This window comes from Xiphophorus maculatus, chromosome 7 (assembly GCF_002775205.1).
Source record: "Xiphophorus maculatus strain JP 163 A chromosome 7, X_maculatus-5.0-male, whole genome shotgun sequence".
NCBI classification, from domain to species: Eukaryota; Metazoa; Chordata; class Actinopteri; order Cyprinodontiformes; family Poeciliidae; genus Xiphophorus; species Xiphophorus maculatus.
In genome coordinates, this window is record NC_036449.1 from 6,729,844 (window position 1) to 6,756,014 (window position 26,171).

Genomic DNA, 26,171 nt, shown 5'->3' on the forward strand with positions numbered 1-26,171 from the left:
TCTCACAGTCAGTGCCTCTCCACCCTTCTTCTGAGTCCCTGCTCTTAAATGCTGCGATTAAGCCGTGCAAAAACTTCTGCATATTTTAGGAAGACTAATTGGACAGCAGGGAAATGTGTTGCTTTATAATAAAAATACGAAAAACTGACAACAATCCCAAAGAGCCTAATATTGAGAAACAATGTATAAGTGATAAAAGCCATCTGGTTTGCAGACAATTCCTAGTTTTTGGAGGATTTTAAAAATAAATTTTGCATAATAATCCTTGGTTATAAGAAGCAGAATTTTGGCAGAGGCTCAAACGGGTCAAAGTGAAGGGAAAAACAAACAAACAAACAAAAACCCAGTGAATGCTTTGTAAATCCGGATCTGAAATTAAAATGGTATTAATTTATTGTAATTTTGGCGGAGAAGACGAATTTCCATCCCCCCGTGGCAGGCGGCCCACTGGAGAAACACAAGACACATGCTCATCAGATCACTTTGATTTCTGTCCCTCTTTTCCATCTGAAAAGGCGACATTATGTAACACTGAGGCGGAAATGAAAGCAACAGATTCCATAATGAGGATCTGCTTTTCGTCAGCCGCATGCAAAAGCCACAAAACCGTGTCAGCACGACAACGCGATCAAGAAAAGGTGAAAGCCTGGAACGACTGAAACAAATCGTTGTCCCAACTTCTGGAAACAAGCAGAAGAAAAATCTCTGAACAAAACAAATGAATAGGAACTCGTTGACTTGTGTCATATCTACGTGCACAAACATGTCTTTTGGGAGGAGGTGCTCAAGTGTAAATAAAAAAAAAATCCACAAGTAACCCCAGGCCACACACTACAGTGTTAGAAATAAAAATAAATACATTTCAGAAGGGCACTTTTTTTGTCTGGACAAAAAAGTGCCAGTGCTCTAGCACCACCTAGTGTTTATCTGTGCACACGTCTCTCTACCGGGGATGTGTCCAGGTCCTTTTGGTAATTCTGGAGAAATATTCCGTTTTGTAGAGTCTCTGTTGTCCTGTATTTTCTCCATTTTTTTACTGTAATTAACAAAAAAAAATACCTCAAACTCATTTTCGCTTTGGGTCACATCAAGACCATGAATGTACTTAAGAGCCGGTTGTGCCAGAGTGTATTGATAAATAACCTTTAAACAGCTCTCAAGTGTAGCAGTACTTCTTAAAATTAAATGATATTGAACACATTCTCATCTCCATCCATCCCTCTGGGTTTTTGCAGTTGTTTTTGTGATCTTTTGATATCAAAGTCACAAATTTTGTGTGGCTATTTTAGACGCATTTGCAAGGAATTTTGCAATTGTCACATTTATGTATGGCGTTACATTTGACTTTTCGCTCTTCTCCATATTGATCACGTAACTTGACATTGTTCAGGCTGAACCAGCAGTGTCGTGTGAGTATACTTTTACGGGGCGTGCTGTGGTGGCGCAGCGGGTTAGCACGCCTCACGTTTGGAGGCCTTAGTCCTCGACGCGGACGTCGCGGGTCCGACTCCCGGTCCCGACGACCTTTGCCACATGTCTTCCTCACCCTCCTTCCTGTCTGCCTACTGTACAAAAAATACGAGCCACTAGAGCCGCAAAAACTCTTCGGGGAAAAAAAAGTATACTTTTACCTACAGGTGAGAGTTACTTATACCCAACGTTTTGTGGAAAATATGCAATAAATTCACAATTATGCATTAGCATGAAAAAATGCGGTGCTCTGTTGAGTTTGCGTAAATTTCAGCTATCGTGGATTTGTGAAAAACTGGGGAATTTGGAGGCTGGGCCACATAAAAAGCCATGGCGGGCCGGATTTGGCCCCCGGACCTTGAGTTTGACACTTGCTCTATAACTGATACAAGCAAAACATTTGAATTCTTTGCTCTGCAAACTGTGGCTCTAGCCAAATAATGTATATGGGAAAATGGAAACTATAAGAAGAATCTATAAACAAAGTTAGCCAAATCTACCTATTGGTGTAAATAAAGTTGATTGGTTGATTTAACTGGAAAGCTGAACTAGAGATTATTGTAGCTTTTCTCATGTTTTCACATTTTCTTTTCTTGCCTTTCTTTTTGCTTTTTAGCTGTATTGTACAAACCAATTGTAACGTTATATGTGGGGAAGCTTCAAAATGATTTATCATGGTTTCATTCTGACACATCACCAAATTAAAAGGGATGGGGAATTTGTTTAACTTCTGCGTCGTCGTGCTTACGACCTGAAAAACAGAAACAGAGGACACGTGGGTTGCCGTGACACTTGCAATTCAGATTCACACATTAAAGTCAGCCAGCTAAGGGGCGTTGTGGGAAGTTTTTTTTATTTTTATTTTCAAATGCTAAACTTTTTGTTTACTTGGCAAAAAACAAAGCATTCTCAGGCTTTCACACCACAAAGCTTAATTCGGCACTTTAAAGCCCATTTGTGCTGTATGATTGGACAAGATAACCGCGTGGCATTTTTCACGCCAATTGCATAAGGCGACGTACAGTCTTTTTATCTTTACTATTATTATTTTTTTCGGACATGCAGACCTAGTTCAGATCAACTTTCTAAACAGAGAAACAAGAATGTAAATGTTAACAACTCGGAGGTTTAAATAAGACCCTAACAAATTAGTGTTACAGTTTGTGGTCGCAGAGATTTTCTTTGGAGCGACGAACCAGCTCCAAGTGTAAACACAGGCCGTTGCGAACTGCGCCGCACTTTTAAGGAACTACTAAAGAGCGGCATGCCGCGCTGACGCTGACGTCAAATAAACTGAACACGTGTTTGCTTAAAACTGCACGAGCTCAATGGATGGAAAATGCCGCGAGCAAACACCAGGATTAGAAGCTGCAGCGGTGTTTAGTGATGGAGGAATCTGCAGCAGCAAGTGGGGGTCTGCTGCCCTCTTGTGGCCACTGTACAAACTGCTAGAAAAAAAACCCCTTCGGTGTAAGAGTTTGTTTGGATCTGCTGCTGATTTATGTTTCTGAAGTAGAGCGATGTGTACCAAGGCTATCCAACAGTCGAACAATATCAGGAATTACACTAAATGCAAAAATGAATATTTAAAGGGGCCATGTTATGTGTTTTCCAGCCCCATGGTATCATTTTACAGCACAATTAAGTACGTCACTTTCCATTGTTATATATATATATATATATATATATATATATATATATATATATATATATATATATATGACTATGAAAGAAATTTAACTTCATAATTTAATGCCTTGAATTTGGGCTTCTGTTTTTTTAAGAAACTCCCCCGTTTCAAATAATTGTAGCCAGCACTAATCTTATTATTTATCAACAAGCTTCGGTGTATTTTATTGGTATTTTCTGTGGTAGATCGACATAAAGTTGTGAAGAGTTTTTTTTTTTTTTTTTTTAAATGAAACACTCACTGATGAGCCTGTTCTCTTGTTAAGCTATAAGCTGATTTCCTCTCTTTCGTTTTGTCGACAAATTACTGGGAGGCCACGTTTCTTTCTTCCTATTTAATGCGGATAAAACAAAGATGGAGGTTTACCCTGCGGCGTCTCCTACATCCCAGGTTGCCATGGAGACTAAAAAAAACAGCTGCGATAAGGTGAATGGCCAGAAGATGTCAGTGTTGCACAGCAGAAAACATTTTGGTGCATCCTTTTTCTCATCTTTTATTTGTTATATATATATTTTTAAAAAAAGAGTTACGACTTTAGCTAAATATCTCAGATGCACATCTTTTTTAATCGCTGTGTATCTAAATTCTGACATATGTAGCTGTACATAAAAACATAGATAGATAGATAGATAGATAGATAGATAGATAGATAGATAGATAGATAGAACAAGACATAGTTGTTCTCCTTTTCTAATTTTGCTTCTGTGACCTTTGAATGCTGTTTATGCAGGAACCAATATACTTGCAGACGCCTGAACTCGTCAAGGTGAACGACTGAACTCATAATCTTCAAACTAATCATTTAAAAAAAAAAGTTGATTTAATAGTTGTCAAACAATCTAATCATATGTAAACGGTGGAATTTGCACCAAAAAAAAAAAAAAACCCAACTAAATTTAATTTAAAGAATGAGTTTTTCCTTGAAACGAAATGTGAAATACTCCTGGACGGCAGTCGCAGGTGGCAGTGCAGCGATGACTGTAATCCTATTTAATGTACGACATCGCTTCCTAAAAACCGCCGACTGAAAAGCACACGGCAGAAAGCGAGCGGACATGGCCTCGGCGGGACAGAAAGCACGCGTGGGAAGAATGTCAACAACGTTAAGAGATGTTGGACGTTTTCACACAGGCGGCAGGGAGGACCTGGACCTCCTTCCAGGGAGGACCTGGACCTCCTTCCAGGGAGGACCTGGACCTCCTTTCAGGGAGGACCTGGACCTCCTTTCAGGGAGGACCTGGACCTCCTTCCAGGGAGGACCTGGACCAGTCCAAGCTGTCGGAGGAAACGGAGGCCGACGCTTTCTGCTGCGTGAGGAGGCAGGCCTGTAGAGCTGTGGACGGATCAGAGTAGAAGGGGGCAAATACAAACACACACCAGGTTTTCTTCACAACCATAAACCAGTTTGTGTTGGTTTATCACCTAAAATGCCAAAAAAAAAAAAAAACCCTGCAGTTTGTGGTTTTCATGTGGATTGCAACATTTTGCTCTCCAGTTTCAGTTAGAGAGATTTACACAGATCAGAGATGCAAACAAATGAATCATGAGGTTTTTTTTTTTTCTCTTTCTACCGCAACCTGGTGTCTAAACTCAGCCAGCTGGATTTAGTTTCTTCTCACCACATGCTTGAGAGGTGCAGGATGATGCATTCCTTTGAGCGGATGTTTAAGAGAGAGAGAGAAAAAGAAACAAAAGATTAGAAAACCTCTGGCTACATTTTAGAGACCCCTGGCTATCATCTGTGCGTTTTGTGTTGGTTGTCATGGGTTCAGGTTGGGGCAGGCTGCATGCTGGCGACTCACAGCCCACAGATGATGCATCTCTCCTCCTCACAACCGCGGGCTCTGCTTCACAACACGGCTGTTTTCAAAAAGCCTTCGTTAACGCGGAAGAGCCCTCCATATGAATGGAGGGCTCTTCCAGGAGATGATGTAGATGAGCCCCTGTGTTTATTATTGCTGTTGTGTGCTTATGAGACAAAATGTTGTAGTAATCACAGCAGCTCTGGAGGAAATTGGCGACTGGATTTGTCCAATATTTACAATACAAAGTGATGGATCATATTTGCTAAACACATTTTTTTTTTTTTGCTGGGGGGTTGAGACGGTGTAATTCTTTGCGTTTATACCTTTAAATTCACTTTATAACTGAATTGTCTTCCGAGAGCTAAAACGTAATGGTTTGTATGGAAAACACAGAAATGGTTTAGAACGATCCAGTCAAAGTTTGGGCCAGTCCTGGTGAAATTTTCAGACTCAAAACATCGAGAATTAGCGGCGCACCGATTGCAGTTTTCTGGATGATCACCAATCTTCTAAAAGGTCTGACCTGACTCGATTCCGATTTTAGCTAATACCAATTTCTTTTCTTTTTTTTCTGATAAGTTGCTCAATCTAGCAAGAAAGTTGCTGAATTGGCAACAGTGGGGTGACTATTGTTAACTGTAAATGTGCAGACATGACCTGGTGGGCCGGTCTGTCAGCCAAACCTCTCTGAAGGGAGAGCAGAAGAGGACTGTGGGCGACTTTTAAACATTTGCTGAGCTAGATAAGATCGGCTTCACATGTAAAAATCGTCCGATCTCCCAAAGTGAAGGGAATCGGCACCGATAAATCTGTGCACCTCTATCGAGAATATGTAAAAATCCCAGTCTCTGGATGTGGAAAGGTGATGGAGACGTACACCTGAACCAACTTGCAGCTGTAACCGCAGCGAAATTTGGTTCCACTAAGTACCACCTCAAAGGGCCTGAATACAAAAGCACTCCACACTTTTTAAGATTTTTTTCCTCCCCAAAGAAATCAGAATAATAATAAAGTACACAAAGTGACATTACAAAATGTGAAGAATATTAAGCGTCAGCAAAGCACTAATGAACATAATGATCACGCCCAGATGGTTTGGAAAAGTCTTTCTCCATTTTTTTTAAAGGTGCATTTCAAAACTCTCCACTTTTTATGGGTTGCTCAGCTTTCACTTTGCAACACCTTTCCTGAATTTTGTTAACGTGTGGCTATATATGGTTTACACTGATATCACTTTGATTTTGATCACTTATTGCAAAGAGTTATCAGTTTAGAGCCCTACTAACTGCGTTTCTATAACCTGTAGTAGGCCTATACTTCCAGTCAAATGACCCATAGGATCATTATTTAAATTTAACATCACATATGCCTATGTGTAGTGAATCATTGCATGTTTCATAAAGCAGCAGGGTGAACCTCTCGAAATAAAACGTGATCCAGCACATTTACCAGAAGGGCCTGTAGGGCTGGAAGCCTCTCCTTATTGGGTGTGAGGAAGTTTGGGGTCCCTGGTCGGTTTGGACCCCGCAGCCAGCAGCTCTGCAGTTTGAGCCACCGGGTGAGGAGAGAGGAGGGGTGGAGAGGGGGTGAATCTGCAAGGCTCAGCTCACCACGCCTCGGCACGGTGAGTTCGTCAGCCATATTGACTACCTCCTCTGCTGTCGTGGGAAGCGGGCGAGAGGAGCTCCGCTGGCCCGAAAAGCCTGCGTGCTATCACCGAGCCCTCCGAAGTGCGCTCCGCGTCCGGTACGCAGCGCAGAGGGGGTCGGCCGGGAAGGTGAAACGCTCTATTTTTAAGCCCCGCCGTGGATATATAAAGCAAGCGCTGCCGGCTGGAGGAGGTGACGGCACGGCGCATCCTCAGAGGAGCCGCCTGGCGTTAGAGGTGAGTTTTTATCGGCTTCACCTGCACACCGCCTCACCTTTAAGCCGCTAATACGAGTGGGGATTTGTTCGCTCGTCTGAGCGTGGAGGTGTTTTAACTCGGAAGGGCCGGTAACAAGTTGTGTCGCAGCACGTAGCCGCCTGAGTGACGGACGGACGGACAGCCAAGCGTAGGGGCGGCGTGCTCGGACGGCGGTATCCGTCTCACCGCGGTACCAAACCGGCTTTCTAACGGGAGGACGGGTGAGTCAGCCAACACCAGGCGGTGTCGCTTGTCCCTCCGGTGCTGTGTGTCAGTAAATGTTACGCAACAGCGTAGCCTTGGTAATAAGATGCTGGTTGCTTCTCGCTGAGTGACTGGGAAGAGAACTCGCTCAGCTTCATTCACATCTAACGAACAGGGTCACAGCACCGGTTCCGGTTGGTCTGTGTTCACGGGTTCTGTAGTTCTCTAGACGAGCCTGAACGAGTTGAGCTTTGAAATGGGAAACTCTGCGGTTTGCTCTGTAGCTCGAGTGGAATTAGTGTTTGTAACTTTTGGAGAGACACAGTTGAGTTTATTTAATTTTTTTTAAATGTGTTTGGATCGCTTCACATCCCGCCGTTTGTGGAGTCATTTCTCATACACCTTTGTCGGTCCGCTCAAAGCCGAAACTTTCAAAAGTTTCAAACTTGTCAAGGCGGTGAGTCTCGCCTACACTGCGGGCCTTTTTCTGATTAAGCCTAATTGTTTACTGTCCGTCATGGAAACCCTACCCAGAGTCTAGTTAAGCTTTCGGACGTAAACGTCAGTCTTGGATACGGCTCCAGCAGCGCACCCACACATGTTGGCGGACGCTGCGCAGGCGGCGCGCAGGAAATTAGCGGCCGCTGATTGGCCGCATTTGTGCGCGTGAAGTGTTTTATTGGTTAATGTCCGCGTAGCTCAAGTAATTTTCCCGCCGTCGATGCCGCCCCCCGCTGGGACCAAATTACAACTCATTTGAGAAAGAGGCTCGGAGCATGATGACATGAGATAGGCTACCTTTGACAGCTGGTTTTGGATTTCTCTCAGCTGGGCTGTGTGTGTGTGTGTGTGTGTGTGTGTGTGTGTGTGTGTGTGTGTGTGTGTGTGTGTGTGTGTGTGTGTGCGCCCTGTTGAATAATCATCCAGGTTAAGACCGAGGAAGTAGAATTTTACCTACTTTGCTTTGCTCATCCATTATTATAATCTTTTTCTCCTGTGTACATTCTTATTTTGAACCCAAATCTCAAAGTGAAGATTTCCAAGGTTTTCTAAAACTCTTTTCTGTAACATTGTCCCGTAGTACATAATCTAGGGCTGCAACTAACGATTATTGTAGTTAACCATAACGCTTAATTGATTGATCTGAAAATATCCTTTTCTTTTTTTTTAAATACAATATTAGAAATGCATTAAATATGCAAATAAATCAATAATTTTTTATATTAGAAAAACATTTTATTGCCTAAAGTTGCAATAACTGCGTTTCTTTAGTGAACACTGGATCATTTGTAAAGGATGCATTTGCAGCTAAAACAGTTAGGCTTTTGGAAGTCAACATTTAGCATCAACATTTAAAAAAATTTGGTCCTTCCTGTTTGCTTCACTTTGCATCAGTACAGCGTATCGCTGAACTGTTGACTTTTTTTTTTTAATTAGCTGGATAGCAAAATGAGCTTGATTTATATTTTTAGTTTTAAACAATACTTTGAACCGGATGAAGCTAAAAGTGCCACTAGATGACTTTTGGGTATAACATATTTACAAAGTTGTTTTTTTTTTCTTTCTTTTTAATCGTAAATGCAAAATGTGTCTATTTATTTGTGCAGTTTTGGCTTAATTACTGTTCTGAGTATATTGTTCTTTCAGCAAATGGCCTTTTATTTGAGTCTGTATGCTCCCATTAACGATTAATCGACTGACTAAATTAGTTGACACATATTCCAGTATTTGATTCATCACGATTAATCGGATGAATCGTTTCAGCCCCAACACATTCCTCCTTCTTGAAGCATTTTAAAAAGGCCTCTTGGTTCAGAAACATGATCAGTGGTAATGGACAATGACATCAATAAAAAGAAAAATCTATCAAACCCACATTAGCATTCTGAAACCATAACATTATGACCACTTGTCTCATTGACCCGTCGAGGCCCAGACTCCGAGACTCTTGAAAGTGGGCCACGGTTTCCGTTCCCGGTGTGTTTGCGGCACATCTATTAAGTTTAGTAAGTAGCGAGGCGGGGAGTGGATGGATCAGACTTGCTTGTATAAGCTATAATGAGCCTGGTTGGGTCACATCCTTTACAACAAAGACCGTTGCAGGATCCGGAAGGAAATGATATGTGTCTCAGATTCAGTATGAGAAGCTGACTGATTTTAGCCTTCACACACCAGCTGCTCTGTCTGAATCTGATCTCAGAGTCGGTTTTACTCCCAGGTGTGTGAGGTTTTCGTCTCTGATCTTATTATTGTTCTCGTGTTTCTTCATAAGTTGATCCTTCGGATAACTAAAGTGCAATGCCTGAACACGGCGGGATAATTCTCCTCCTACGAACCATTCCACACCTAATGACTCGTATTATAGTTTTGAATGAGCTTCTAATTAGTTTCTGGTTGATTTTTCTTGCTCCGTTTTAATTTTTATTTTTGTGATTTAAAATGTGTGAAGGTGACTCAGAGAGTTATTGAGTGCCATGGAAACATAAAGGATAACAGTGTGACATTTTGCCTGCGCTTTGTGAGGTCCCGCCCCTGTAGAGGCCATTTGTGCTGCTGAACAAACACTTTGCTCCATTTACACTGCAAGGAATCGGTGGGATCTTGAGCGCCACAACTAAAGATGCCAAGCATAGCAGTGAGGAAAGCGTCCTGCTGCTTCAGCAGCTGTTGGATGTTGACTGTGCGAAGGTGCTGCCAGATGTACTTCAGAGCTCCTAAATACGTTCATGTTTGACAGATTTCTTTTTATTTTAACATTATTTTTAAGTTCTATTGATTTGGTTGTTTTGTGAGCAGATGGCCTGGTTCACCTTTCTGTCCCTGATCGTTAATACCGTGATTTAATGCTATTTACACACACATTTTAAAAGTAATGTGTCTGGGGGCGTGCTGTGGTGGCGCAGCGGGTTAGCACGCCCCACGTTTGGAGGCCTTAGTCCTCGACGCGGACGTCGCGGGTTCGACTCCCGGTCCCGACGACCTTTACCGCATGTCTTCCCCCCTCTCCTTCCCTGTTTCCTGTCTGCCTACTGTCGAAAAAATACAAGCCACTAGCGCCGCAAAAACTCTTTGGAGAAAAAAAATTAAAAAAAAAAAAAAAAGTAATGTGTCTGTATATTTACAAGATAATCAAATAACTTTTACTTAAAACAGAAATCAACAACTGACGGAGTCACAATAATGTTTTGATATTTTTATTTCCGCAAAGCTGAGCAAAAGTGCTGCACAGCAGGGGTGGACATGTATCCTATGGTTTATTATCCATCGTGATGCATTTATCATAAGAGTTTTGATTGATCGTTGTCACAATAAATTCCAATTCACGCTGATCGATTTCCCCCTCAAACTGTTCGTATCGTCAACGTTGTTTAATTATTTTCTCCACAGTTGGTTCAACAAGAGTGTCGTATAATTAAATGCAGCTGCTGTTTGCAGTTTAGCGATACAAATCGCTAAACTGCAAATTATAGCCACGGCTATAATTTTCCATGTCGTGGCGTCGCAGCTATTCAGTTGCCTAAAAACGAGATAATAATTCTTATCATCTCTTTTGTTGTCACAATGCTACCACAAAATATTGATTAAAATAGCTGCTATGAGCAGATCAGGTAGGAGTTTGGGACTCGGAAATGATGATAAAAGTAGTTGCATCCTTTTATGACTGGTAATAATTCATTAGTGCATGATGTGCCTCTTTTTCACTATTATATCTCATTGTTCATCTACTGACGGATGATCAAACCAGCCTAATTAAATCTTACAAATAATTTCAATTTGCATGATTTATTGTTTTTGTCTGTTCCCCCTCTCTTTTGAACCTAAACTGGATGACATAAGTGTTCAGTTTGGTGCTTTGCTCTAAACTAGCCCTTTATTTGAAGGACAGTTTTGTTGAGAGGCTTCAGCTTCCATTTTGTTTGTCGTTTCTGTTATTTTGTTTATTTATTTTAGATATTTAAAATGCCTCCCAGTTCCAGGGCTAAATGTTTGTTAAAGCTTATAGAGCGTCAATAAACTTTTTGCATTACCATTATATTGCTTAAAAATGGTCTCAAAACAACAGTGTTATCGTTTATTGCAATTTATCGTCAAGAAGAAATTGTTATTGTGACGGGTCTATGTGCATCTCTGGGATTTAAGAACTCAAATACAAAATCAACATCATATTAAATAAAACTTACTAAAAAAAAACAGATGTAAAATTTTATGATTTCATTTGTTTTTAAATGCATAAAAAAGTGGTGGACACGTCAAATGATCTAGGAATAATAATAATCAGTTACAGTAATATGACGCATTATTTTAGCATCACTACTAAGCAACTTCTTCCAAAAAGAACGCTAAACGTTTAACACTTGGCGTTGCAAAGGAGTATGCAAACTAGTCGGTTAAAATGATTCTTCATATCCAGTGTGTGTTGAATGAGTACATTCACACTTTGTCATAAATGCACCAATAAAGAATGATCCACCATTCCCACACTACTACCGCCACACAGCAGAAATATGAACTCTGCACACTGTGGATGGCGGAAAAACCAGCAGAAGCTCATTCTTGCATTAGTTTGGTGTAGGTTGCCTTAGAGAGCCGTGCTCTACTCTTCTTTTCTCGATAAAACACCCCGCATCTTCTCTTCTAAACGGCATGTCGTCGTCACTCGATCGCATTCTTGGCGTTGCAGAATCTACACTCGAGCGACGTTTATAGTTTGACAACCTCAGTAACACCGGGATTAGAGTTTTGCATTAATCATATCACATGAGGACACTCAGGTCGCAATTTCTTAAACCTTGAGATGGTTGTGTGAGAGAAGAGAGGAGAGGAGAGGAGAGGAGCCTGCATGAAGTTTAAAATTCAGTGTTCGCCTTTAGAAAACAGGATGAAAGGGTGTAGTGTGCTCAGGGCGCAGAGTTTTTTTTCTACATGAATGGTAACCTGGAAGCTCGATCTACTGGGAATAACCTTCTGGCTTCACTGAATGAACACACACACACACACACACACACACACACACACACACACACACACACACACACACCCTGAAGGCTTGTATATCCAGGTTTGTGAGAAGGTGCACTAACATGAGGACTAAGTCTGCGCTCTCTAACTTTTTTCGTTAGTGACCTAATGTGTGTGGTTGTCGATGGATGTTTATATTTTTTTTCTGCAAATTGGGCTAATTCTGGTAGTTTTCCTAAAAATGCACAAAAGCTAAATATTATAGCTAATCTTGTAATTTATTTATTTAATTTTCTAGATTTTTGTTCTTCTCCATCTTGGCTCACCAAATCTACTCTGTGTCTTGGTTTGCATTAGAATAAGTTTGAGTTATTTCATTCTCTTCCCTCACGCATCTCCTGGCTGCAGGTATATGGGTCAAGTAAAGCTCTGAATACTTATAGCCTCCCCCACATAGTCTCTTTTGTTTGGGTAATCCATTCATTCCTCTTCTTTTCTTTCTCTCTTTGGTAACTGACGAGATGAAATAAGTAGAAAAAGTAGCATTTTGGTTATGCACTCGTTGCGTACCGGCCATTTTCAAGAAGTGTACTTTAGATTTAAACAATTTCTTAAAGGACTTGGGGAAATATTTCACTGCCTCGACATACGGTTGCTTTGTGTAGCTAAATGGAGATGGTCAAACTGTTTGGTGCATTTTTATTTCCAGACATGAGTCAGATTGTCCAGCTTTTAGGACTTAATAAAACATCTAATTTGAATGATACAAAATTGTAAACGTTTTCAAAGATGACCTGCTTTACGGTACAAGGTGGAGACACACCGATAAAGGATTTGAGATCACTTCCTGATCCACGGATCGTGTATATTTCTGAGCTACGGCCAAAAATATCCTTTTCGTAGATTTCAAATTCTTCCTAATTTGTAAATGACAGCATTTACTTGTTTTTTTTTTTTGCCTTCTTGTTGTTGATGGTAATAAGTTGTTTATGTTTGGAGAATAATGTTTTTTTTTTTGTACCCCTCCAGGGGGTCTTTTGTGGGCTCTAGTGTCCCTTATACGACAGTAGGCTGACAGGAAACGGGGAAGGCGAGGGGGAAAGACATGCGGCAAATGTCGCCAGGTCCGGGAGTCGAACCCGCGACGGCCGCGTCGAGGACTCAAGGCCTCCAAATATGGGTCGCGCTAACCACTACGCCATCAGGGCACGGCCCGGAGAATAATGTTTTAAACAATTTTTGGGGGGTAAAAAAAAAATCCCTCCATTTATTTCAAATAATCTCATTTGGAAACCATGTCTTTACAATACATATTCATCGTGTGCATTCCCCAGGACGTGCATACCTTTCCTCCCCTTTCCACAAGGAAACTTCATTTCTAAAGGCATCATGTTCAAGGACAGACAAAGACTGAACGTTTCTAAAGGCAACAATGTTATCTGCTGAGATCAGCAGAGTGTCGAGTTGCTCTTGGCCTGAATGACTTCAGGAAGACACGTATTTGCAATACTTTTATGACTATTGATTAAATTTAGTTCTGTTTTTTTTTTTTTAGACAATTTTTTTTTTTTTTTAAGTTTTGCGCAATGTCTCCAATTCCATTAGCTCGAGCAGCTCAGGTGCCAGAAGTGTAGTTGAAGTCCATTCAGCTGGCAAAATATGCCACGACTATGCAAAGTGTAAATGCATTACACTTGAAATATTAAAGCCTACCAGATGTTGCACCAGACAGTCCCTTGTGCTGTTGCACACACGGCTTAAAATAACCCCCCTGCCTATTTGTGGTTCAGTATTTGCAGATTTTTCTGACTCCAAGTTTTTTTTTCTTGTAGGAAAATCCACCCATTCAAAGATTTTTTTTTTCTGTAGAACGTAACTACAATATTCAAAAGAAAACGAAGCTTGGGAAGCTGAAATGACTGGACACAATTCTGCTGAGTGCTCTTGTCTGGCATTTACAAAGTATCCCATCCAGGAGCGCCATTGGTTTTCCTTGGCACTGATTGGCTGACAGATGTTAGCTTCTGCAATAGCGCTAAGATGGTTTCCTCTCTGCTTACTAAGGCACATTTGATGTTTGAACTATTACAAAAGGCAGCTATAAGCGTCTGAGAGGGGGTCTCAAGTCTTTGTGGATTTTACAAAGACTTGACGGACGACTGTGGGGTCCACTGTGTTGTGATTACAGTTCAAAGTTTGATACATTAGGCAGCTCCTATGGACTCCATTGCCAGTTTGACGAAACATCCTCAAAATGGACACATCTCGAAGGCCAGAACGTTGAATTTCACACCTGAATGAATTGACCAAAACTTGAAAAACAAAAATGGTGAGGGAATCAGATGACCGGCATCCACTGAAGCCTTGCTCTCTCTGTATCAGCCTGATATGCTGTCATAGAAGATATATTTTCTAATAGCTTCTTGCACATCCCTGCTTCCTCTGACTTCATTTTAAACATCTCTCTGATTCTAAACACGAGCTTCCTTTGAAGCTCTTTGATACTATCATTAGTGACTTCCTCTCTGAAGAGTGTTGTCGGCGTAACCTGGAAGCTCTCGTGAATGCAATCAGAAAATCATCCATGAAGTCTTGGCGAATCTATTGCAAGCGCATTTATGCCAAATTCATCAAAAATGTTTTCTTCTTTCAGGTTCTGACCAGAAGAATGTTCTAGTCATAGTTGAAGCCCATCAAGGCTGCATTGTCCCAAACGATGAAAAGATGGCATTAACGGAAACGCCTTAATGGTAGAGATAAATAATAGTTGGTTGAACGAAGAGAAACTGCAAAGGCATCACATTTACACAAGACAATGTACAAAAACCCAACACATTACAGCTGTGCTCTAAAGCTCATTGTTTCCACTAGCTTACACTGCAGATTGTCCATTAGCTCATGACAGAATAATTGATGGGTTTCCATATTAGCGGAAGAGCACACAGTAGTTCAGGTGAACAAGTTCTACTGTATGTATCAGATACGGACAGCACATTTATTTAAATATTATTTCTCCTTTTTGGCTAGCAATATCTGCAGCAGCTAAAATGATTAGTTAAGGCTTTGGTGTGGAACATCTGGAATATTCTTCTGCAGCACCATAGGAACTATGACTGTCTCTGCAGTCAGTTTGACTGCTGCTTAGCAAGTTTAGCTTATGGTCTCAGTCGTAAATGACTGAGACCAGGCCAAGCCCAGTCCCACAAGGGCCGGGGGGGGTTTGGATGTCCGTTTGGCAGAAGTCATCAAACATGATGTAGAGAGCCTATTCACCAAGGTTTATGATGATAAAAGTTTGTTAGCTTAAAGAATATTTAGTGCTTTTCAAATATGTGCAAAACGTGGAGCAGAATCAGGAAAACATTCAGGACGGCTAAGGGAAATGCGAAGCCTGTGACCCACATTGAAACCAGTGGATTTTCTGATAGGGTTAGCATCGAGCTAAAGGTTTGTTTGTTTGTTTGGCAGGTATGGTATAAATCTTTAAAATGCAAATATTGTTGTCCCCAGGTGTATTAAAGCAATAATATTCATGCTCCACCTAAATGGGCATGAAATGATTAATTGGATTAATCTTGATGAATCGGCTATTGGAATAACCGCCAACTAATTTAGTAATTGATTAATCGTTAATTGGAATGCATACCCTGAGCCGCATTTAAGCCAAAACTGTACAAAAACATTTACATTTTGCATTTAAGTTGAAATAAAATAATGAAAATATCTATCCACATCTCAAGTGGTGACTTTTTCACATAGTTCAAATTACTGTATAAATAAATAAATAAAATAAGGAATCTCCTGTTAACAACCTTTTTGCTAACCAATAGTCCAGGAGAGAGGACTGAACATTTCATATGTTATTAGAATTATTTTTTTCGCTACAGAGCCATCCTTTGCTACAAACGTTCAAGCCAAAGGAATGCTAAGCTATTGCATTTTAGGCAGTAAAATATTACTTTTCTAATTTAAAAAGGACATTTTGTCTTTTTTTTTACCCCTCCAGGGGGTCTTTTGTGGGCTCTAGTGTCCCTTATATGACAGTAGGCTGACAGGAGACAGGGAAGAAGAGGGGGAAGACATGCGGCAAATATCGTCGGGTCCGGGAGTCGAACCCGCGATGGTCTCATCGAGGACTCAAGGCCTCCAAATACGGGTCGCGCTAACCGCTACGCCACCACGGCACGCCCCGACATTTTGTCTTTTTATGTAACTCTAACATTGTATGAAAAGGTTTAAATGTGCAGAATGCGGCAATTTGTTGTTTTTTTTTGTCCGATTAATTGGTGGCTAAAATAATTTAGTTGCAGTCCTACACCTAAAGTTTGCTTAAGTGGGGAAACGAAACTTTTTAAAGTTCTGTAGAGTTTAGAAATGATTAAAATCAAATATTCCCACTACTGAGTATCTGCTGCCCAACCACCTGCCTTCAGAAGACGTCTAGTCGGTAAATGGAGTCCATCTGTGTCTAAACTAATACCAATAACAATCCAGCTGTGCTGCGAAGGCCTTGGGGTGTTTCTCAGGGAACATTAGAGAACAAACAGCATCATCAGCCAAAACACTCGTGGGAAATGGGAAGATCTGCAGAGATTGAAAGCTCAGGTGGGAGAATCAGGACAACTGAACACTCTGCAAATCCAGCGTGGAAATAGCTTAGTACAGGAAGAGCCCCTGCTGCAGCCTGCACAAGACTTGAGACCCTCCAGCTGGACGGCTACTCAAAACATGCATTCAGAGCTTCGACGGAAAGAAGATTTAGATCAAAGTGAATTCATGCTGGATTAACCCAAAGTTCAGAGTAAAGTCCAATAGGGAATTTGTGGCAGGATGAGAAAATGTATTTTGTTCTGATGTGCCAATCTTATGGATTTTTGCAAAGATTAAACTCTTCTGTGTAGAAAACCTTCACAATTGTGTTGGATTATTGCATAAAACCCCTAAAAAAAAAAGTGGTTGTAATTAAGCTTGTCGCAACAATCAACAAATCCGTCGCATGATAAATTAAAGTGAGCTCATATTATTTGAAGGGCAATTTTGTTCACAGAGACTTCATGATCCATTCTATTTACGGTTTTGGTTGCAGGTGGTGCTTTTTTATTTCCGTTTATTGTTTTTGGTTGTTGTGTTTTATCCCAATCTAGCCATCTTCCAGTTCCAGTGTGAATTTAAAATTTAAAGTTTGTTGGTCTTGAGAGAGCAAACTTGCATTATAGCACCATTATCAAGATGCAAATTGCAAATGGTTCTCAAAACAACATTATCATTTATCGCAGAATAATTGCTGGGACAATTTATCGTGACAGGCCGGGTTGAAATGCTTCAAAGTGTGAAAAGGTTGAAGGAGGATGACTGCTTTTTCCCAGGGTAGTATTTGTTTGACATTATTGCACTATTTTCTGCCGTCTCTGATGTCAAACTGTTCACGCTCGTCTCCATGTTGTATTCTGCGACTGTCCTCGAAGCTTTCCACTGAGCCTGGTTTAATTCTCCGCGCTGACACTTGAGAGACGTCTATTTCTGGCCCAGCACATCGCAGAGATCTGGCACCTTTGGGACACTTACCAGCTCCTCTCTTTATTGTACATTCCCACCACCTTAAGCGTCTCGAAGGTCGAGATAAAACTGCCCTCGCCGGCTCCTTGTGGAGAGTGAAAACCGGAGCAGAGTAGCAGAAGATTTTGTTTTTCTTTGTCCCCGTGTTGCCGTTTCAGTTTCTTCCTGTGTGCTTTCTGTTGCTACAGCTGAGGATTTCTCACAGCTGCCACTCGGCCGCTTTTCTCCGTTTTTTTTTTTTTTTTTGTTGGCCATTGTCACGGCTTTTTAATGGCGGTATGTCTCCGCGGCGTTCTCTGTTTGGACGTTTTCTGCTGCAGCCAGCCTAGTGGAGCTAGAGCAGCAGCAGCTGTGTGTTACATTGAGATGCTGCGAAATCTGCAGACATACCAAAAGAAATTGCCGATTTTGAACATGCTTTGATTTTGAAATCTGACCAATTTTTGATTTGAAAATTTTCAATAAAGGAAGAAAAAGTTCAGGAATTATTTTTTTTTTTTTAGTTTGCTAATGGACACAAATGTTTAATTTCAAGCAGTTACACATGATCTTATAAGTAACTTATTTGCTTATTTGCCTTCACACACACATGCACTTGAGTGACATCCCATTCTTAATCCATAGGCTTTAATATGACATTGACCCACACTTTGCAGCTCAAACTACTTTAGCTCTTCTCAGAAGGGCTTCCACAAAGTTTTTAAGGTTTTTAAAGTTTTTATTTGAATTTTTGGCCATTCTCCATTTGGTCAAAAATTATGTTTCATTTCCATTTTTCTTTTATTATGCTTCTAAATGACTAATATCATCTTAAATAGCTCTAAATGTTATTAATGCACACACTTGTAGTAAAAAAACGACTTCTTTAGTGATTTTCATGTGTTTGGAGTCCTTGGAAAGCTTAGAATCCACACTTTCAGAATCTTTGGATGACTCAAAACGCCCCAAGTTGACGTGTTCATGGTTTTGTCGAAGCCGGTCATATTTACAGAACACCACCAGCCTTCTTGAACGACATATTGTCACCTCAGGTGGCAAGACGTTGTGTTATTGCGGAGCGATTTCACGTTTGGTGGTCCTTGAGTGTTTAAGTGGTGCTCAGAGTCAATTGATGCTACGCTTCATGAAACTCCGTCCGGTACGGTTGATGTAAGGCCACGGAAACCCGTCCCGTTGCTGTCCTCTCTACTCTGCTCACCTCAGCATCTGCTGACTCTGCTCTGGGATTTTGCGTGGCCTACCTCTTCGCGGCTGAGCTGCTGCTGTTCCCACTGGCTTCCACTAATACCTCCGACCGTTCTTTGTTGGGCGATTCAATGCACCACGGAGTCCTTGCTGGGGGAATTACTGTATATCTGACGTAAAGCATGCTGGACCACCAGGCTTGTAGTAGACAAGGGGGGAAAAACCCTAAAAAAGAGCTAATCAGAAGGAATGTAAATTAATTGATTCATTATTTTTCTTGTTGTTGTTTCTAAACATCTTTGGGTTTTTATTTGTGTTTTAGGCGGCGGTGCCCCAGAGTGCGGCAGGAAGACGGAGGACGACTTCTTTCAGTTTCATCAGCGACGGGGAACGGGAGGAGAGAGAAAGATGCCCAAACCGGTTGGTACCCGATGTGCTGGGATTACAGCGCGGATTAATTGGTGTTTCACAGTCAATCCTGTTCTCTGCCGACATGCAAAGTGCTGCGTGTGGTTCATGTTTAGACCCCCTCCACACTTTGTGCTATATTAAGTCGCCTCAGGAAGGAAGTTGTTCCTCTTCAATTACAGGGAGGTTGTTCTGCCATGCACTGCAAAAGCACAAGATCACAAAACTAACTTAAGACACTTCTTGGCAAGATGTAGGAGTTAGTTTTAAGACACTAATTCCTTCAATATTGATGGAAAATTATTAGTTCCACTGGAAGATTTTTTCATTTATAACAATTAGTTTTTTCTATGTTACAAGTGAAATAATCTGCCAGCGGAACTAGTATTTTTTCTCAATAGTAAGTAATTATTGATTTAAATCAAGGTCCTGTGTCTTGCTGAGAAGTTACTTTTTAGTTTTGTCTTATTTCAAGTGTACTCAGACATCTGCACTGGAAACTAGACCAAAAGACTGATTTCTTTGCTGGGTGGTCCTAGTCTTTAAAGTTTTTAATTATCTGTGGTTCAGAGATGTTCCAGAGCTGATATGAGCGAGGGGAAGTAACTGCATTGATATTTAGGATGTTTTAAAGAAGAAATCTACCATTTGTGGATTCCTGATTGCTTTCCACATTGTGAATGGAAAGCAATCAGGAGCTATCGGTACATCAAGCTTTGCAATTCCACTTTTCAAGAAAAAAAGCCTTGTAGGGGTGGAATTTATTGAAATGCACATTTTTAGACCCACTTTTACGAGCTGTGTGCCAAAGATGCTCTCTTGTTTATCCCTGAATCACTGATCCCACATGAAGCTGTGGGGGTAACTGTGATTGGTGCCACTCATAACTAACACGCTGCTTTAAGTTTCATGCTGGTCTGAACCTTTCCAGCAGTCGGACACAAAATGTAACATGAGAACACATAGTTTTGGGAAAACACACAGATTCACTAAGAAGTACGACAGTCAGACAATTTGTTTCTAGAGATTTGCACAAAGAGACTTTATCAGCTCTATTTTTACATTGAGGGACACAGGAAGCTTTCATGTTCCTGCGACACGTGGGCTGAGATTGGGCTGCGACAGAGTTACACTTGATCAGCTGGAAGCTAAAGTAGATGATACGGACTTAAAAGTTTGATCACAATGTTTTGTAATATTATTGTGATGACGATAAAAGTGAGATATTTGTTGCTACTTTTTTAGGGACCTGTAAGGCTGTGACTGTGTGTCTCTCTGCTCTTGTAAAACATTGTGGTGCGCTTTTTAAAAAAAAATTTAATTACATTTTTTTTAGGAAATGAGTTACAAAAAAGTGCGCACAGGACCTGCATTTAATCGTTTTCGCAAATTTATTAATATTTGTTGACGCTTGCTCATTGAACAAGCATTTGAGAAAACTGTAAAACTAACAATCCTGATTCCCGACAATATGGACAATTTTACGGGGCTTAAACGTCATTAATTGGAACTCTTGTTGCGATAAATTTGTCACGATAGACGATACAATAAATGTCCATCCCTAAACTGAAGAAATATTGAAACCCAAGTACTGAATATTGCGGTACTTTTACTAGAGCACAAATTAATCAGTTGGCATTTTTATTTCTTTCATGCGAGACTCATTTCAAAGATAAATGTATTTTCCATTCTCCTTTCCCTCCTGCTGAGCAGCATTTCTAACAGAAGACATCGACTAGACATCAGTGAAAGCTGTGATCGTTGTATACGGCTTGTTCTGACTTTTTATTTATCTCGCTACACGCTGGCTCCTCATGTAGTTACAGAGTCTGTGAGTGATTGTTAGGTGAGTGGTTCATTAATCTTGGTAATGGGGAATTTGGCCAGGAACAGTTTCTGCATAGAGTCCAGTGATATGTGATCAAGATGAAACAAAGCAGCAGTGAATCAAAGGTGAAGGATTAATTAAATTCAATAAATTAGTCATTCAAAATAGAGTTTTTGCTACTTTTAATGCTTATTTTAAAGTGTAACGTTAACTGGACTTTCTCTGGGATGTTTTTAGGCCCAGTTTTCAGCAAAACCGTAACATTTTTTGTTGCCGCTCGTTTACACGTCTCCAGTAATCGGAGACTTTCTTTTGAAACCAGGTCTGAGTGAAACTTTGCTGTGAAGTTCTCCGCAGGTTGGGAAGCGCATGTACAGCATGAGGTGGAGGCTAAGGGTTAAAGCGCATCGACGACATGCCAAATCACAGCGCCATACAGTGGCCTGGCATGACAACTACAGTTGATTTATTGTTTCAATGGCGACAGAGAAATGTTCACCAGTCAACAACAACACCTTCATATTCTGCTCCACACGTGTATAAAACTAGTTTTTAAAGATGAGTGACCAAAGGCACGCCGTCAAAGTCTCCAATAATCTCATGTCTTGTCTCTGTTGACGCAGAACCGACTTGCCGGACTAATATTAGCATGTTAGCTCTGTTGGACTGAATGACTTGTTGATGATTAGGCTCACGCAATATTTCAAGTTATTCTAAACTAACTTAGACTAATTTAAATTTTCCTTTGAAGCAAGGTTTGTTGCAGTTTATTTTTTACATGTTTGACCAAGGTAGTCAGCCTTATTGTTTCAGGTCCTTATTATTTATTTTACATTGGCCGTTTTACTCCTAATTGAACCGACTGAACAAATTAAGGTTGTTTTTTACATGTTTGACCAGGCTTATAATGCTACTGGTGTCTTTAAGTGTGCTGCATTGGTGCAGGACTTTGATGTCTGTGTTTAAAGCAAAACCCATTTTAAGTCAATTCAGTACCACAGCCAATATTAAACCTCAAATATCAGTATTTAAAGTGAAAAATGTGGATCGGTGCATCATCACCACCTGGTAAACCATTGTATTTAATTAATAGTGTGAAAAAAAAATTGATTTGAACAAAATTGTAAGAGCTGTGCTTCAGAACGTGCAGTGTGAACGTAACCCAAGCGGTACCGGTGCGCTGTCTCCTCCTCTAAACGTCTGTTATTTTGCACCGCGATGGATTTCATGGGAAGCGATCGTCTGCTTTCTCTTCCAACAATCGATTCGGGGAGATTCTGGAAATGACAGCGGGACCGACGGGGTTTAAAAGCGACGAGAGCGAAAGAGAAAGTTGAAATGAAGAGCTCGAGCTTAGATCATCTAAACATAGAAAATAAAAGTACACAAAGGGTAAAAGAGGATTTGGGAAGGACTGAGTGACAAGCACTTTGTCTGTGACCAGTCCAGAAAAACGATACCCCTGCTGCCCTCGGGGGGGGAAACCCCACTCCGGTTACATTAAGCCGCCCTTTGACATTAAACGTTACAGCAGGAAAGTAAACTCATCAGCTGCTTTTACCGTTTCATTAATGAATCTTGTTTGCGTTATTTTTTTTTTAAACGTCACTCTGCTCTGGGAGCTTTTCTCCATTAACTTATAGATGAAGAACGGCAAATAAGAGCTGCAGCAATTGTTTTTTTTTTTTTACTTTATTGAATCCTATAAAAACCTTCTGCCTGCCACATAAAACCACACGAAAAAAAGAAAGTACTCGCAGGCAAAGCCTTTAAAATTGAATTTGCTCTGCACCTTCACCTGCCCTAGAGCTGTGTTTTAATGGTACTCTTGTGTGTCACGCTCACCTCTTTCATAAGCGGGGGGTTGTACAAACCCGCTTTTATGTAAGTAACTAGGAAAGGCTTGTTTTTTTTTTTTTTTACAAAGAAGTGGTGATTAAATTGAATGAAGAGGATTCGGCTTAAAGTCTTTTACCTCGCATCCCATTGTTGCACCGCGCTGCTGTTGGTGGCTAAAAATAAACAGGCGAGGCTGATGTGAAAGTACAAGACTGACCAGTTTTTAGAAGAAAAAAAAACATCCATTTATTTCAGGACGCCTGGTGAAGCCCCTGGAGTCTGTTGAGCTGAATTTTTGTCTTCAACGTTAATGTGATACACGGCAGAAAACACCAAATTTTACAACGTATTTTTGGTCCAGATTCTAGCACAAACATCTTGGTCCACTTGAAATGAGAGAAAACTAACTTACAAGTAAATTCTCAGCAAGATATAAACTTGTTTTAAGTCAATAATTTCTTAATTTTGATTTTTTTAAAAAGTACTTGCTCCACTGCCAAAGGTTTGTCACTTGTAACATGGGGAAAGATTTGTTGATGCAAGTGAAATAATTTTTAATAGTTTTAAGTCACTAATCCCTTAATATTGATTTTAAAAAGTCTTGCTTCCATTGGCATTCACTTGTATTGACATTTTCCCCATACTTTGCGCCTCTTAAATTATGTTTAATTCAAACCTAGAATTAAAGGCAACTCTTTGCATTGTTGTTGCTCTTATGAGCAGCTGAATTTGTCTCTCCAGAGCTGATTTTCTGTATAAAACATGACTTTAGACCAGATGATAAATTCATCTAGGTCCTGCAGCAGATCAACCATTCCAGTGTTTGCATGGTTTAAGTAGCTGCATGTTTTTTATTTATTTGTTGTGCGTCAGTAAGGCTAGCTAAGACTTTGACAATCAATACAAACGTTTTCATGCACTCTGCATGAAGAAAGATCTACGTTGTGATTGTGTGTTTATGCTAGTAGCATTTATTTGACATCTTGAGTGCCTTAATTTGTGTGTGTTTTGTCCAGCGTTTCTTTTGGTTGTTTTACAAGACCTTTTAACGGAGGGTGTGTGAGGTGATGGGACATTGTGCATTATTGATTTTATTGCTGCGTTACACACATGCTGCCTCTGCTAGCGGTGCTGTCCCTGAGAGCCAGGGCTTTGTGGAAGTGAGAGTTGGAGGGGGTGGGGCTGCAGCACTGGGGCTTTGCTGGAGGGTTTAAATATTTCAGAGGCCCATTTTCATCAATATAATAGGAATTATCCAAGTCACTAAATCTAGCTCTAGGTAGGGTGTGAAATTCGCTGGGAAGCTTACCCGCTCTCCTCAAATATCGCTACACTCTCTCGTGGAATGTTTTGTAGCAGCCCAATGAATTCCCCTAAAGGAGCGTCAGCCTTTGAGATTATGTAGCTAGCTCTGTTGTGCTGCTTCACTCCGTCTGACTCGCAGCTCAAATACCTCCAGGTGGCATGACGGAGTCTTTGTCGAGTTTTGTGCCAACTTCAGGAGCAGCAAATGACCTGCGGTTTGAATCTTAACTGGAAAAATTCTTCAAAAAATAAAAATTTTTTTTAGCATCAACCACATATGAAGATGTTGGCAATATTAATAAATTAACAAATATTTGAGTTGCCCAGTAGTAGCCATAATGCAGTTTGACTTCTTCAATGGTGTCCTAAATTGTAATACTTTTGTAAAATGGAGACGAGCTTCACTATCAACGACATGACATGCAGTCAACAATTGAGAAAACGGTGACAGACGCCACATTTTGACGAGTGCCATAATCAGACCCATTAAAGCACGTCAAATATGTTGATCAATTTTCCATTTATTGTGGCTCAAAAGCAACTCCAACCAGTTGGGTTTTTAGCTTTGATTTAAAGGAGCTCAGTGTTTCAACTGTTTTACAGTTTCATGGAAGTTTGTTCCAGATTTGTGGCACATAGAAGCTGAATGCTGCTTCTACATGTTTGGTTCTGGGGATGCAGAGCAGAACCAGAACCAGAAGACCTGAAATGTCTGGAAAGTTGATACAACAACAAGTTTCTAATGTATTTTGGCTCCAGGCAGTTTAGTAATTTATAACCTAACAATATTTTAAAGTCTATTCTCTGAGCCAGTGTGGGGATGCAACAAATATCTCCTGACGTCGCAAAATGTGCCGACAAACGGGTGTTCAAAAAGCTTTTTGTTTTTCTTTTGTCTTTTCTTTTTATTAACTTCTGGTCATAAAGACAACACAGTGTATACATATAAACAGAAACGACATCATCCATGCTCTCTTTTTCATGTCAATTACATTCAGTTTTATTGCTATGGCAACTCCGTGGTTAAAAAAACTCCATCCAGTTGCAGTTTTGTTGAATATCTCTGAGTTTGTCTGTTGCAATAAAGCTGGATGTTGCTAACTTCTTTCTCGTTTTTTAAAATTCCTTTTTATTTTTTTTTACAAAGCTTTCAACACCCTCTGACTTTTTGCATCTCATTTGTGTTCAACAGACTGAACATGCTGTTGGCACTTAAAGTATTAAAGTAGCACTAATCGATGCCCTTTGTTGGAGTACAACTAACATTGGCAGCAGTTATATGTTTAGGTATAAGTTTAAACCTTGTGATATTCAAATGCTTTTCGGAAGAGAAGTTTAATTGGAGGATAAATGTAGTCAAAAAGTGTCTGATTTTAATTCAGTGTTCAAAACAAAACATTTATAAAATAAAAGGGAGAGGAAGAGGACTAAATACACTCTAGTCGCACAGTTCTTGGAGAAAAGAAATACAAGCATTGATTATGTTCTCATCACTTTTCATGTCTGCATAAAATGTATTTTCTGCCAGTCCAGATCCGCCCACACAGCAGAGCCGTTTGCAAATTCTTTGAAATTCATCAACTCCAGGAACGACTCATGGACCTGGCAGGACGGCGGCTCAATCTCATCTCATACACTCGTGATACTTCCTGAATCGTTTAACATACAAACTGCTTAAAGCCTCCTTTAACACATCAAATAATATAAAACCAGGAATTAGTTAGAAAGTAGGAGGGGAAATGTTGGTTGGTGGAATACGAGTGTGGAGGAGTAAATGAGGGATTGAGGTGTAAAAAGCAAACATCATTGTGGAAATGAAAATTAATAGCCGCTAACAGACGAGGTCAAGACGACATGACCTGGTTTGGCCTTAAATCCTGCATAAAGCAGCTCAGCAGCTTTTAATCATGGCTTCTCTCATTCAGTCTCAAACACAGTCAACAGGTGGGCTGTGGCGCGTGGGCGGCCTCCGCCTGTACACACTAGCCTGGTATTTAGCTGTCACTACTTGTACAA

The 26,171-nt window shown here is 40.5% G+C and overlaps 1 protein-coding gene across 2 annotated transcripts in view; it reads left to right on the forward strand.

The window, feature by feature from the left end:
- Positions 1–6,540: 6,540 nt before the first annotated feature.
- The window catches only part of LOC102227279 (radixin), a 48,334-nt gene continuing 28,703 nt past the window's right edge, over positions 6,541–26,171 (forward strand). The window contains exons 1-2 of one of the 2 annotated variants that reach the window (XM_005806234.3): positions 6,541–6,850; positions 19,098–19,195. In XM_005806234.3, coding sequence (XP_005806291.1) covers positions 19,184–19,195 — 12 coding nt within the window. In that variant the 5' untranslated portion in view covers positions 6,541–6,850; positions 19,098–19,183. Of the gene's footprint in view, positions 6,851–6,960; positions 7,093–19,097; positions 19,196–26,171 lie in introns of those variants that run through there. The other variant, XM_023337220.1, reaches the window with a different exon arrangement.